This window comes from Phascolarctos cinereus, unplaced genomic scaffold (assembly GCF_003287225.1).
Source record: "Phascolarctos cinereus isolate Bilbo 61053 unplaced genomic scaffold, phaCin_HiC Scaffold_726;HRSCAF=1367, whole genome shotgun sequence".
NCBI lineage: Eukaryota > Metazoa > Chordata > Mammalia > Diprotodontia > Phascolarctidae > Phascolarctos > Phascolarctos cinereus.
The window spans coordinates 239,647,688-239,661,233 of record NW_027556098.1 but is presented as its reverse complement, the minus strand read 5'-3'; the positions used below and the strand labels follow the sequence as shown (position 1 = coordinate 239,661,233).

Sequence of the window (13,546 nt, the reverse complement as noted above, 5' to 3'; positions counted from 1 at the left end):
CCCTCTAGGTCCTTGAGTGTGGCCTTTCGACTAAGTCCAAGTTTTACAGAACAAATACCTTTATTATGTAGATTTGTGTGGTTTAGATTCAGTCAAAGGGCTGTACTTGAGGACCTAGAGGGACACATGTGGCGTGGAGGCTGCAGGCTCCCCACCCCTGTAGCTGGATATTAGGTTTGTTTGTTTCTTTTAATCTATATTGTATTTTTTTTTTAGCCCTGGATCACTTTGGGTCGTGAATTTGTTTAAGGCATATCCTTGGATATTGGTTTAAAAAATATAAATAAATAAAACCCAATGGAGAAATCATTGAGTAAATTTGTTTCAAGTGGCTTCTGAAGCTTGATCTAAGACACCCAGCAATGCTTTAAGCCAACACTGCATGAAGAATTAAAAAAAAAAAAAGAGGGGTTGGGACATTTAGCCAAGACTCAGCCATGGGCTAAACTGCAGTCATTCCAAAAGATGAAAGAGCTTAGCATGTGAGTTTTCAAGCCACTAAGCACACAGCATGTGCAGGCATGGCTTTTGGTCGACGTTGCCAAAAGAAAATGGAAGCTAAGAAAAACATCTCATCCTTCATTTCTATGGGCATCTGACACACAATGACACTAGCAGATGGGTCACAGGCAGTCTTTCAGTAGCCTGAGGAGTTGAATTGCTGCCTAAGGCCTACAGAAGTGTGCCCAGGGAAGCCTGCTCTATAAATCTGGAGACTTTGTGAAGATTGTGGAGAGGAGAGAGGAGAGTTTTTTTTTGCCCCGTAGGATGGGAGAATAAGCTAAGGCACAGATGGAGGAGTACCTATAATGCGCTTTATGGGCAGTGAGAGAATTCATGTATGGCTCTAGATGGAGGACCTTGAATGCCATATTCAGGGGTTTGGGCTCCAGTCTATAGGCAACAGGGAAATATTGACAATTTTACACTTGAGAAAATAGTATTTTAGGAAAAGCATAGTAATCAGAAAAGAGGAGCCATGACCTAGTAGATAGCATTTCAGAGACCTCTGTTCAAATCCTTCTTCTGAGATTTAATTATTAGCCCTATAAGCATGGACAAGTTGTTTATCTTCTCTGCGGCTCAGGCTTCTTTAACATATCTCTAAATTATAAAAATCACATCTGTGATTTTTTTATATCTGTGGGGAAATCACACATTTGTGATTGTGATGAAAGTGTGCAGGAAGCATTTGATGGGAGAGAATTCAAGTCTTCCCTCTGATATATACTAACTCTGTGTAGTGCACATACTTACCCACCTGATGGTACATAAGTCTCTTAGTCTCCCAATCAGTGGCCCAGGTATTTTTGCAAAATGATAAATTGTACAACAGTTGCTTATCTGCTTTGGTAGAGGGAATTTCTTTGCCAGGAATTCTCTTCATTAATGAAATCCATAGGACTGGATTGGGGGTGGGGGTGGGGGTAGGAAGAAATATCAACAACAAAATAAAGCATTCACAAATGATGAAGAGAGTTAAAATACTTTGTTTTTGTCCCTTAGTTCTGAACTTCTTAAGTAAGATTGTTTATTTTTTATTTAATTTGAGGATTTGTAATTTACCTAGAGCTTTATTTACCATGTTTCCATTATTACCTGTGAGTTAGTTCAAACTAGTCCAATCTAGTTCAATCCAGTACACTCTGGTTCAATCCAGTAAAATCTGGTTTAATCCAATATTTTTGGTCCAATCTGGTTTAATCTGGTCCAATTTCATTCAGTCCAGCTTTATTGAGTTCAATTTGGTCTAATTTGTTTCAATATATCCAATCCAAATATGATCAGATTTACTATATTCAGTCCAATATAATTTAATCCAGTTCAGTACAGTTTAATCCAGTACAGTCTTGTTTAATCTGGTTCAATATATCCAGTCTAACATGGTTCAATCTGATCTATTCCAGTTCAATCTGGTTCAGTTTAATCTGGTCCCATCTGATTCAAAACAATATGGTCCATTCAGTTCAACCCAGTCTAATACTGTTCCATTTTGTTTAATCTGGTCCATTCCAGTTCAATCTTGTCCAATCTGGTTAAATCCAGTCCAATCTGGTCCAGTGCTGTTCAATGTGGTTAAGTCTAATCTAGTCTAGTGAAAAAAAAATTGGTATTGACCCTACTACATGTAAGATAATATGTTAGCTGGGCAAAGAAATATTTAAAAAGACATTGTCTATGACCTCAAGAAGCTAACATTTTATGCTTAGGGAGGGTGGTGGTGGTGGTAAGGGTAATGTGCACTAGGAGAAGTATAATATAATATGGGGTTTGGTAGGGAGGAAAAAGAGAGAACTGGACAAATGACTTGTTTAGAAAATTTGAAGAAAGAGATAAGACTTCTAGCTGAGGGGATGAGAGAAGGCTTTTTAGAGGAGGTTGATACCCAAACTACTCTTTGAGGGAAAAGAAGAATTCTGAAAGGTGCCTATGTATGTGAGTATGAAGGTTGGAGGAGGGCAGGCATTCTAAGTCCACAAAACCCCCAGACCAGATGACTGTAACTGGGCCTGTTGCCACCTCACAAACTAACTATACCTTTCAGGTGGGATTAAAAAAAATATGATAAAGAACTAGGGGCATGTTAATTAAATGAAGAAAATTAATGACTCACAAGATTCTTTCTTTAAATTAATAATGTGCTCATGATGTGTTAGAAATTCTGAATAAATTCTCATAATAATGATAATGATAACAACAAAAACAAGAACAACAATAGATAAATAACTGCAAGGCGGAGTAAAATCTTTCAAAAGCCTCAATTCAAAAAACTATTCCCAGTATAGCCATCTCTCTACCTCCCACCAGGTCTATGTCTTTTTATACAACCCCATCCTTTGAGATTACAGCAGCATATAGTTATGTCAGTGTTGGTACTCACACCTCATTGGTACCCTTAGTTCTATCTGTGCCTCTAATTGGAATGCTTGAGTGAATAATAAAGAATTCTTTCTTAAGTCTCTGTTTTAAGAGTGCTCCCAGGCCAGTATCTATCTGTCTGTCTGTCTGTCTATCTATCTATCTATCTATCTATTACACACATTACCCATGTGTTACATATAGTATATTACCCACGTCTAAGAAATGACATCAATATGTTGTGTGTATTATTAAATATGGGTAATGTTATTAATCAAGTTCTCATTATTTATACTTTTTTGATCTATGCTATATATATTGTTGCATATGTTTTGCATGCATGATATAGAAATATTTTGATGTTCTGTAGTAGATATGTTATATATAGATCTGTTATTTATCACACACACATATATGGATCTGTACATATAGATGTATATGTAGAAATACATATAGATATAGACATAGATACAGATATCAAGCATTCAGGGAATCATCACATTATTAAATGTTTCTCAAAATTTATCTATATATTTATATTCTATGTTAAATTATTTTGTTTTATTGAACCATTACTCATCATCATCATCATCACTGCTTTCTAGGATTTCAGAGTGAGAGTGTGAAAATTTTTTCTATTATTAAGCATTGATACCAAAAGCACTTCAAGTATTTTTACTGTTAACTAAAGAAAGGAAACTCTGAGTGCTGTTATAGGCTAGGGTAAAGCATATTTTGAACTGTTATGTATTTGTTTTATCATTATTCTAATGAATATGAAATGGAAAAAAGTAGAAATGTTTCTGGCCTGGGTTTGGGAGAATGAATTTTGTTGCTGAATTTCATTTTCTAGGCTACTCTAATTTATCCAGTACCTAAGATTTGTTGGCTTCCTTTTCTTTTTATTAAAACTTTCTTTGGGTACAATGTGGCCAGGATTCTTGCAAGTGGGGAATAGTTAGACTCAATCCTTAGGGCTTCCCAGTAGAGCTCAGGTTCTCAAACTTTTTGGTCTTAGGACCCCCTTACAATCTTAAAAATTACCAAATAACTTTTGTTTATGTGGGCTATACCTATCAATGTTTACTGTATTTGAAATTCAAATATTTCCCTATGTACTTTACAACAAATTCTCTTTGAAAGTCCAAGAAGTTGTTTTATTATCAGGAAGCAGAGAAGGGGAGTGAAGTAAAGAATATTGTTTTTTTTTCTTTTGAGAAACTGTGGTTTGGGAATTTTAGCTGGTAAGGAAAACTAATGATGGGTTGAAATCTAAAGAAGGGCCCAGTTCAGTTGTGATTCTAGCAACCTGGTGATAAAAATAAATGTTTGTGGGGTATGGTACTAGGCACTGAGATCAGACTCAGTTTTCTGGGTCATTATCCATCCACTGCTCTTTAAAAATGGGTGCTTCCCAGGGCTTTGGCCTGGACATTCTTGCCTTCTATATCTACACTTTCTTCCATGGCAAGTTCATCAATTCTTGCAATTCAATTATCATCTTTGTGCAAATGACTTTCAAATCTATTTATCTCTCTTGAGCTCCAATTGTACAATATGAACTGCCTGATATATATTTTCCTCTGGATGTCTTATAGGCAGCATATCAAGCTCAACTTCTTATAAAAAGAACTCATTATCTTGCTACTAAACTCATCTTTCCTCCAAACTTCCTTGTTCTTGATGATGGCACCAAGATCATCTTAATTACCTAATTATGTAACCTAAATTATCCTTCATTGTTTCCCCTCTCTCACTCCCCCATCTATCAGTCTTATTGATTCTACCATTGTAACAATTTCTTATGTCTGTCCCTATCTCTTTGCTCAGAGGCATCACCCTGTTTCAGCTCCTTATTGCTTTCCTCCTAGACTACCGTAATAACTCCCTAATTACTATTTCTCTCTTCTAATCCATCTCCACATATTGGCTAAAGTCATCTTCTTAAGGTACAGCATGTCATTACCTTGCTAAAAAAAGTATTCAGTGGCTCCTTATTGCCTATAGACTAAAATACAAACTCCCCATCCTGGTGGACCATATAAAATCCTCTACTACCTGGCTAATGTATCTTTTCACCTTATTTCATAAAACTTCTCTTCAAAAAGTTTATGTTATATTCAAATTAGACTATAAGTCATTTCATAACTTCCTTTTCAATCTTTTTATGAAATTTATCTATATATTATACAGTAATCTTTAGGTTCTTGAGAATACAGAGTTTTTATTTTTATCTTTGTATATCCAACACCTTGCATAGTGCCTTGCCCCTAGGACGTGCCTAATAAAATATACTCAAGGCAGGGCCTTCTGTTTGTTATGTAGGCACACTGTAGCCATTTACACATGCTAATTAGACCTATACTCCAAAGAAATTAAAGAAATAGGGAAAGGATTCATATATACAAAAGTATTTATAGCAGCTCTTTTTGTAGTGGCAAAGAACTGAAAAATTAAAGGGGATGGTCATTTAGTTGGGGAATAACTGATCAAATTATATGAATATAATTGAACACTATTTTGCCATAGAAACAACAAAAAAGAAAGTTTCAGAGAAACCTGGGAAGCCCTGTATGAATGGAGTAGCATTCTTCAAATAATCCCCTTGAGTATTTCATTGCATGTGGTTTCGTTAAATTGGACTTATATGATTAAATTTCTGTCTACATACACTTGGATTTCTAACTAAAGGGGAAAAGTTCATGGCTAAAAGTATTTTGGCCTTTAAGAAATGATAGAGATGAATTATCTACTGCTTCCTTGTAATATGGTACCCTCAGCCCATGCCCAGGAGGGTTCTGACCGTTCGCTGAACTCAGTGCCTTTGAATTCTTTTTTGAGGTATTCACTGAACTCCATTCCCCTCATGTGAGTCTACGTTAGATGTAAGTAAGTGAGCAATAGGGTTCTGTATATTTGCTGTACCATATAAAAGAAGAAAGAGCAGCTAAATAAAAAAAACAGCAGAGTAATTCCTGCTCATTTTTTAAACTTGCACTTCACCAACAATAGGACAAACCAAAGGCATGTGCAACTCAGACTTAAAAATTATGCCTGATTCCCAATTAATTGCTAATTAATGAGACAATGAGAGGGATGTTTTTCTCCAGTTAATATCAGTATGAAGTGGTGTTTGTCCAATTATCTGACACCAAAAATATAAGTTCACACCTATAGTATTAGGCCCAGGGATGAAGAATGTTCCTTGTGACCGGCAAATGAATCCTTTGAAAAAAATAGTTTTTTTCTTCACTGATGTAAGACATAGAAAAGGGGTGCTCACCTACTGTTTTGCTTAAAGCATGTCTATTACAAGCCTAGGGATGGCCCTAATTGTGCTGGAAATGAACCTAATTGGCAAGAAATTTGGTTTGAATATTGAGGAATAAATTGACCCAGCTGGGCTTTATAAGCAACTCATTTCTTTTAAAACAGGGAAGCAGGAATTGGTAAATTGTTTTTTAATAAATTAAGCTGAAGTAAAAATATCAAGTGGGTTACCTTTCTGAGTCGAGGCATGCTTTAAAAAAAATCTCCACTCAGTATAATCTGAGCCCTTGGCTGCCTTTCCAGATCTTTATCTAATGCTAAAATGAGGAAACAAAATGAAATACAGTTCTTCTGCTTTAAGGAGTGATGAGATGAAAAGTTCTTTGGGTCAAGATCAAAATGTTAATGGCTCTAGGAAAAGACATAGGGTAAAGTTTAGAAGCTAAAGAGATAGCAGAGAAGCTCATTAGTGGTGGGAGGCTAAGTGTGCTTCCATCCAGAAGTGGACCAATCATTATTGGCAAGATTGATTATGGACTTCTGAGAAAGTAGAGACTGTAAGCAGAAACCTCTTAGCTACTCAAATAAAGACAATGCTATAAATTTGGAACTATGCTAAGATGACTAAAGTGTTTATAGGTTTTGATCCAGAGACCCCATTGTTAAGTGTATAGTCCAAGGAGTTCAAAGATAGCTTCCACATGCAGCAACATATATTTTTTTTAAATATAAATTTATTTATTTTTAGTTTTCAACATTCACTTCCACAAGTTTTTGAGTTCCAAATTTTCACACCATCTCCCCCCTCCCCCTACCCCAAGATGGCATGAATTCTGAATATCCCTTCCCCTAGTCAGTACTCTCTTCTATCTCTCCCCCATTCTCTTATCTCCTTCCCCTTCTATTTTCCTGTAGGGCAGGATAGACTTCTGTTTCCATTAGCATGGGAAAACATTTTTTAAAAACATATGTTTTTAAAACTTTAGGTTTCAAATTTTCTCTCTTCCTCTCTCCCTACCCACCCTCATTGAAAAGGCGAGCAACTCAATATAGGTTGTACATGTGCAGTTATACAAAACACTTCCATAGTAGACATGTTGTGAAAAACTAACTCTATTTCCCTTAATCATATCCTGCCCTCCCATTTATTCTATTCTTTCTTTTGACCCTGTCCCTCCTCAGAAGTATTTACTTCTGATTAACCCCTTTCCCAATCTGCCCTCCTCTCTATCATCCCCCTGCTCTCTTGTCCCCTTCTCCCCCTATTTTCCTGTAGGGTAAGACAGATTTCCATACCCAATTGAATGTGTATGTTATTCCGTCCTTAAGCCAAATCCTATGAGAATAAGATTCACTCATTCCCTCTCACCTTCCCCTGTTTCCCCTCCACTGTAAGAGACTTTTCTGTTGTTTTTTGTGAGATAATTTACCCCATTCTACCTCTCCCTTTCTTCTTCTCTATAATCCTCTCTCATCCCTTAATTTTATTCTCCAGATATGACCCCTTAATCTTCAACTCACCCTGTGCCCTCTATCTATCTATACATACATACATATAATTTTTTTTCCTCCAACTACCCTAATACTGACAAAGGTCTCATGAGTTATAAATATCATCTTTCCATGCAGGAATGTAAACAGTTCAATCTTTCTCTTTCCTGTTTACCTCTTCATGTTCCACTTGAGTCCTGTATTTGAAAGTCAAATGTTCTATTCAGCTCTGGTCTTTTCATCAAGAATGCTTGAAAGTCCTCTATTTCACTGAATGACCATTTTTTCCCCTGAGAGATTATACTCAGTTTTGCTGGGTAGATGATTCTTGGTTGTAATCCTATCTCCTTTGCCCTCCGAATATTATATTCCATGCCCTGTGGACCTTTAATGTAGAAGCTGCTAAATCTTGTGGTATCCTGATTGTGTTTCCACAGTACTTGAATTGTTTCCTTCTGGCAGCTTGTAATATTTTCTTCTTGACCTGGGAACTCTGGAATTTGGCTATAATATTCCTAGGAGTTTTCCTTTGGGGATCTCTTTCAGGAGGAGATCTGTGGATTCTTTCAATTTCTATTTTGCCCTCTGGTTCTAAATATCAGGGCAGTTTTCCTTGATAATTTCTTGAAAGATGATGTCTAGGCTCTTTTTTTATCATGGCTTTCAGATAGTCCAATAATTTTTAAATTCTCTCTCCTGGATCTATTTTCCAGGTCAGTTGTTTTTCCAATGAGATATTTCACATTGTTTTCTAATTTTTCATTCTTTTGGATTTGTTTTACAGTGTCTTGATTTCTCATAAAGTCACTAGTCTTCCAATTGCTCTATTCTAATTTTTAAGGAAGTATTTTCTTCAGTAATCTTTTGGACTTCCTTTTCCATTTGGCCAATTTTTCTTTTTAGGGCATTTTTCCTCATTGGCTTTTTGGACCTCTTTTGCCATTTGGGTTAGGCTATTTTTTAAGGTGTTATTTTCTTCAGTATTTTTTTGGGTCTCCTTTAGCAAGCTGTTGACTTGTTTTTCATGATTTTCTTGCATCACTCTCATTTCTCTTCCCAGTTTTTCCTCTACTTCCCTTACTTGCTTCTCAAAATCCCTTTTGAGCTCTTCCAAGGCCTGGGACTGATTCATATTTTTCTTGGAGGCTTTGGATGTAGGAGCTTTGACTTTGTTGTCTTCTTCTGGTTGTATATTTTGATCTTCTTTTTCACCAAAGTAAGATAATATAGTCTGACTCTTTTTGTGCTGCTTGCTCATGATCCGGCCAATTACTTGAGTTTTAAACTCTTTGTTAAGGTAAGAGTCTGCTTCCAATGTGGAGAATGTACTGTCCCAAGCTTCAGGGGTTTGTACAGCTGTTTTCAGAGATACTTGTAGGGACCTGTAAATTTTCAGTTCTTCCAAGGTGGTATGATAAGGGGCGAGGTGTTTACTCCTTTCCTGGCCTGTGACCACAAATACTCCTTTCTATCCTGTAACTGTGAGGAGGGGTTCCTCTTCACAACCACTACAAGCTCCACCATGCCAGTGTTCCTCCTTACCCCAGCACTGCCACCCAGAACTGTGACCCAGATCCACACGTGGGCAAAGCAAGAGATTCCTGCCTCAGCACTGACAAAGAGATCACTGCAATCCCTCTCTGATCAGCCACTGGATTCCCCCTCAGTCTATGGGCCAGAAGCGCGGCAAGCAGCTGTACCCTCCACCCCTGGGCCACGCTCTTGGGGAATAGAACTGAGACCCCACCTTCCTGTCTTAGCACTGCAGAAACAGACTTTTTCCACTGACCGTCTAAGTTGTCTTTGGCATTCGTGAATTGAGGAGTCTGGAAACCTCCACAGCTGCCCAAGATTCAGTCCTCTGAGTCCTGTTCCAGGTTCACTGTGGCTTGCGTGCCCACGCTGCGCTGCGCTGAGCTCCCAGCCTGGCATGATACACCTTTCTGATCAACCATCCAGGTTGTCTGGGGCTGGAAATTTGTTTCACTCTGTCTTTTTGTGGGTTCTGCTGCTTCAGAATTTGTTTAGAGCCATTTTTTGTGAGTATTTGGAGGGGTTTGGGGGAGAGCTCAAGCAAGTCACTGCTTTCACTCTGCCATATTGGCTCCACCCCCCGCACCAATATATTTTAACAACATTTTTTGTTGTAGCAAAAACAACAGCAGCAGCAACAATAACAACAGCGGGAAAAAGGAGATGCCCAAAAAAGCAGATGACTAAAGAAATTGTGAATGTAATGGAATATTACTGAACCATAAAAAAATTATAGATATAAAGGACACAAAGAGGCATGGGAAGAATTAAACACTCATAATTTTAATGATCGCACTTGGCCCTGAAGAACAAACATGAGAAATCACCTCTTTCTCTTCCTTGCAGAAACAGGAGGGTGGGGTTGGGGAATGGATATGGAACACTGCGTATTGTAAGATTCTTGGGTTCATGTGTTGGTTAGTTTTACTGAACTGCTCCTCCCTCCTTCCTTTTTAAAATTTTTGTTAAGAAGGATGGTTCTCTGGAATGTGGAGATATTGGGAGATGTGGAGAATATTGGAAAAAAAGATTTAAATAGAAAGTTAAGAAATATAGCAAAAAGATAATGTAACAATAATAACCCATATTTGTGTTATGCTTTAAGGTTTCCTCACAGTATTCTTGAGAGGTTGGTATTGCAGATCTTATTATTCCTATTTTGTAAGACTCTGAGACATTATACTACCTGCTTATGGCCACTTACCTAGGAAGTGGTAGAGCCTGTATTTGTATCCGTGTCTTTAAATCTGGCTGTCTTCACGTTAGAGTATAATGTGTTTCTGTGCTCCAGGGGAGAAGAGGTGTGAATAATACCAAAGAAAGGGTGATGCTAAATTGTTGTTATTTTGTTTAAGAAGTTATCATGCCCTTTTGGGATAGATTTGCCTTCATAATTGTATTTTTCTTAAGATAATGTTAAATTAGTTATCATTCCCTAAACACAGCCTAGGCAATATGTGTAGGTAGGAAGAGGTGGCCCTAACATTCATGAGAGGGAAGCTAGTTGGAGAATTCAAGTCTGCCTTGGATAATCTTCAAAGTAGAAGATCCAAATAAAGATGAAAGTGAGATTACTGTATTTAGCTAAAATCCCATTATAAGGCAAACTACTATTAAAAGAGTGTCCTATGCTATTACAATCATTTCTATATCCATGCAGATGATTGATCCTACTGTATTTTGGGGGGATAGAGTTATGGTGAATTCTGTTCAACATATACAAATAAGTATTCCCCTCACTGCTTGTCTGTATAATAGTCATTCAATGAGAAAATTAAAAAACAACACCCTCTCCTGTCCCTTCCCACCTTGATTTTGTGAGCATACTTTAAAGTTGGGCAGAGAAGAGATTGAGTTGTAGCTAAACTCTGTATTTCTTGTTGTAATAATCACCTCCCCCATATTTCTTCTTTTTTCATACATTCTAACCACACAAACCACTTTGGAGAGAATAATTTCCTAAAACAAAAGCAATATACCTTAGATGCTAGAATCTGAGGGGGAAAAATGTTAGAGATAGTGATATATCCCTCTCCTGAGAAATCAAGGCATGTGATAACTGAAAGCAGAGAGACTATCCGTTTTGTTTTACTCCTGTGTATTACAGACTGGGGATGTGTGCCAAGACTTGGGCTTCCTATGTTGTATTTCATTCAAGATGCACTCACTCTACTAGCAGTCTTAAAAAAATGACTATAGATTAGCATCTTTGTCATATGACAAGTTTTTAATTTTTACTTTTCCAAACTCTTTTGTTATTTATATCCTGGTTTTCTTGCTTCTGTGCCTTATCTTTTTCTGTCTGTTTCTCTTGGTATCTTACTTCTGAGAGATTATTTTACTCTATGAAAAGCAAGTTGGTCTTGGATTCTAGCAGACATGGGTTCAAGTCTCACCTCTGACACATATAGCTATGTGATCCTGGGAAAGTCACTTAACTTCTCAATACCCTGGGAAATTCTCTAAGATTATAAGCTGCAGAGAAGGTGCATCCAGGAGTTACTGATATCACCAAAATCATAGGTCCAATCCCTATTTCTATCTTGCCTTTATCAATAACTTGTGTTTGTCCTGCTCCTTTGGATTTGATATTCGAGGGTAGGTTGCAGTAGATGATTTCAGAGGTGTCTCTTTCTACTCTGAGATTCCATGAAATTAACATTGCTACAGCTTAATTTCTAGCAATGCATTCATTGTAGCAAAATTTCATTACAAAAATGTAATAATTCAGTTTGTTATCATAGCACTTATTATGTAGGTATTATATTTATTTTGAAGACTGGATTTAGAAGTAGGTATTCTGTGCTAGCAAGCAAAGTGGTGGCAACTGGCTCATGAATTTCTCTCTAGCCCTTGGTTTTTGGTGCCCAGGTGAAACTAATGATTCCTGCATGGATAGGACTCCTAACAAACTCAGGAGCTAAAGTGGCAGACAACCTCTCATAATCTGGCTATTTGGACTGGTGGTGTGTGGTTGTGAAATCCAATTTAGAAGAGTTCAGAAAATGGATAAAATCAGTCCACTGAATATAGTATTATAAAGGAAGAACAAAACAAAGCAAAGGTACATCCCCAAAGCAAAGGTAGTTCCATGGGCCCAAATGTCAGCTCAGCTGTCTGAAGAGTTTTCCTTTTGCTGGGATCAAGCACTTTGTGGTGAATTAAGAGGAAACTAATGTTAAGAGGAATATTTTTCTCCAGAAAAATCCATAAAAAAGCTACATATAAGGCATATAGGGTCATCCTGGCATAATGGATAGACAACTGCCCTTAGAGTCATCAAGACCTGAGTTCAAGTCCCAACTCTGACACGTACTGGCTATGTGACCCTGAGCAAGTCATTTAACCTCTTAGTAATCTAGGCAACTTTTAAAGACAATAAATTTCAAAGAAGGTGCCAACTCACATCAATAGAGGAAATTTCCTCTCTTTGAATTATGGTTGATCTATACTACTATTTGTCAAGGGACGAGAATCACTTTCCTGCTTCTGTTATAATAAATGGTAGGTAAATTAATTAATTTATTTTAGCCTGTACCTACATTATTCCCTGATATTTTGTTATATGATTTTTTTTCTTATTCTTTCCAATCTCAGGTTTACCATGTCTTACTTACTCTGTACGTCTCAAGGGACTTTGAGAAGACACCTTCATCATTACGTCAAAAAACACTTACTAAGCAACAATGACATGCAAGATACCATGCTAAATATTGGGAATGTGAAGAAAGATAAAATATGGTCTATATTCTCAAGCAGCTATAACCATAGATTTAGAGCTGAAAGTGATCTCAGAGTCCAGTTCTCTTATTTTACAGAGGAGATCCAGAAAAGTGAATGGACTTTCCCATTGTGACATGGTTGCTCACCATGGCAGAACTGGCATTCAGACTCAGGTCATCTCACTCCAAATTTGGCAGTCTTTCCACACTGCTGGGGGGGTAGCACTGATTATTTATTTCAGAAACCAAACAGCTATACTTTCCTTTAAAATATCCAGGAAAAAAGACTCTGCTACTATTCCAGGAGTGTATTTCAATGTTTCAAAGCCATTAAGATGTCCTTTATAATGTCAAATGTGTCTCCAGCTGCCGCTGAGTTAATGTCTGTAAAATACTTGAAACTCATTAAATTAAAACATACTGTATGGGTCCTGACCATTGCTGTTCTGTGTGAGGGTTATGAGTTTTGGACTTAGGTCAGCAATTTCCCTATCCTGTCAATTATTTCTTTCTTCTGAGGATAGTACATCTATTATCACCTTAGGTCAAATAATTTGACCTTGTCAGTAAGTCTAAATCAATTTTAACTCTTTTAAAGTGTTAAAAATAAAGGTGTAGTCATGATATGAATGTGAAGAGAGAGAGAGAGAGAGAGAGAGAGAGAGAGAGAG

The 13,546-nt window shown here is 37.1% G+C and overlaps 1 protein-coding gene across 3 annotated transcripts in view; it reads left to right on the top strand.

Annotated features, from left to right (window-relative positions):
* LOC144454428 (uncharacterized) overlaps window positions 1-13,305 on the top strand; it is a 192,401-nt gene extending 179,096 nt beyond the window's left edge. For all 3 annotated transcript variants that reach the window (XR_013482773.1, XR_013482774.1, XM_078146314.1), the window contains one exon: window positions 12,751-13,305. Coding sequence is in view for 1 of the 3 variants with exons in the window: in XM_078146314.1 (XP_078002440.1) it covers window positions 12,751-13,009 (259 nt within the window). In the remaining 2 variants the exon portion in view is untranslated. The remainder of the gene's footprint in view (window positions 1-12,750) is intronic.
* Window positions 13,306-13,546: the final 241 nt, after the last annotated feature.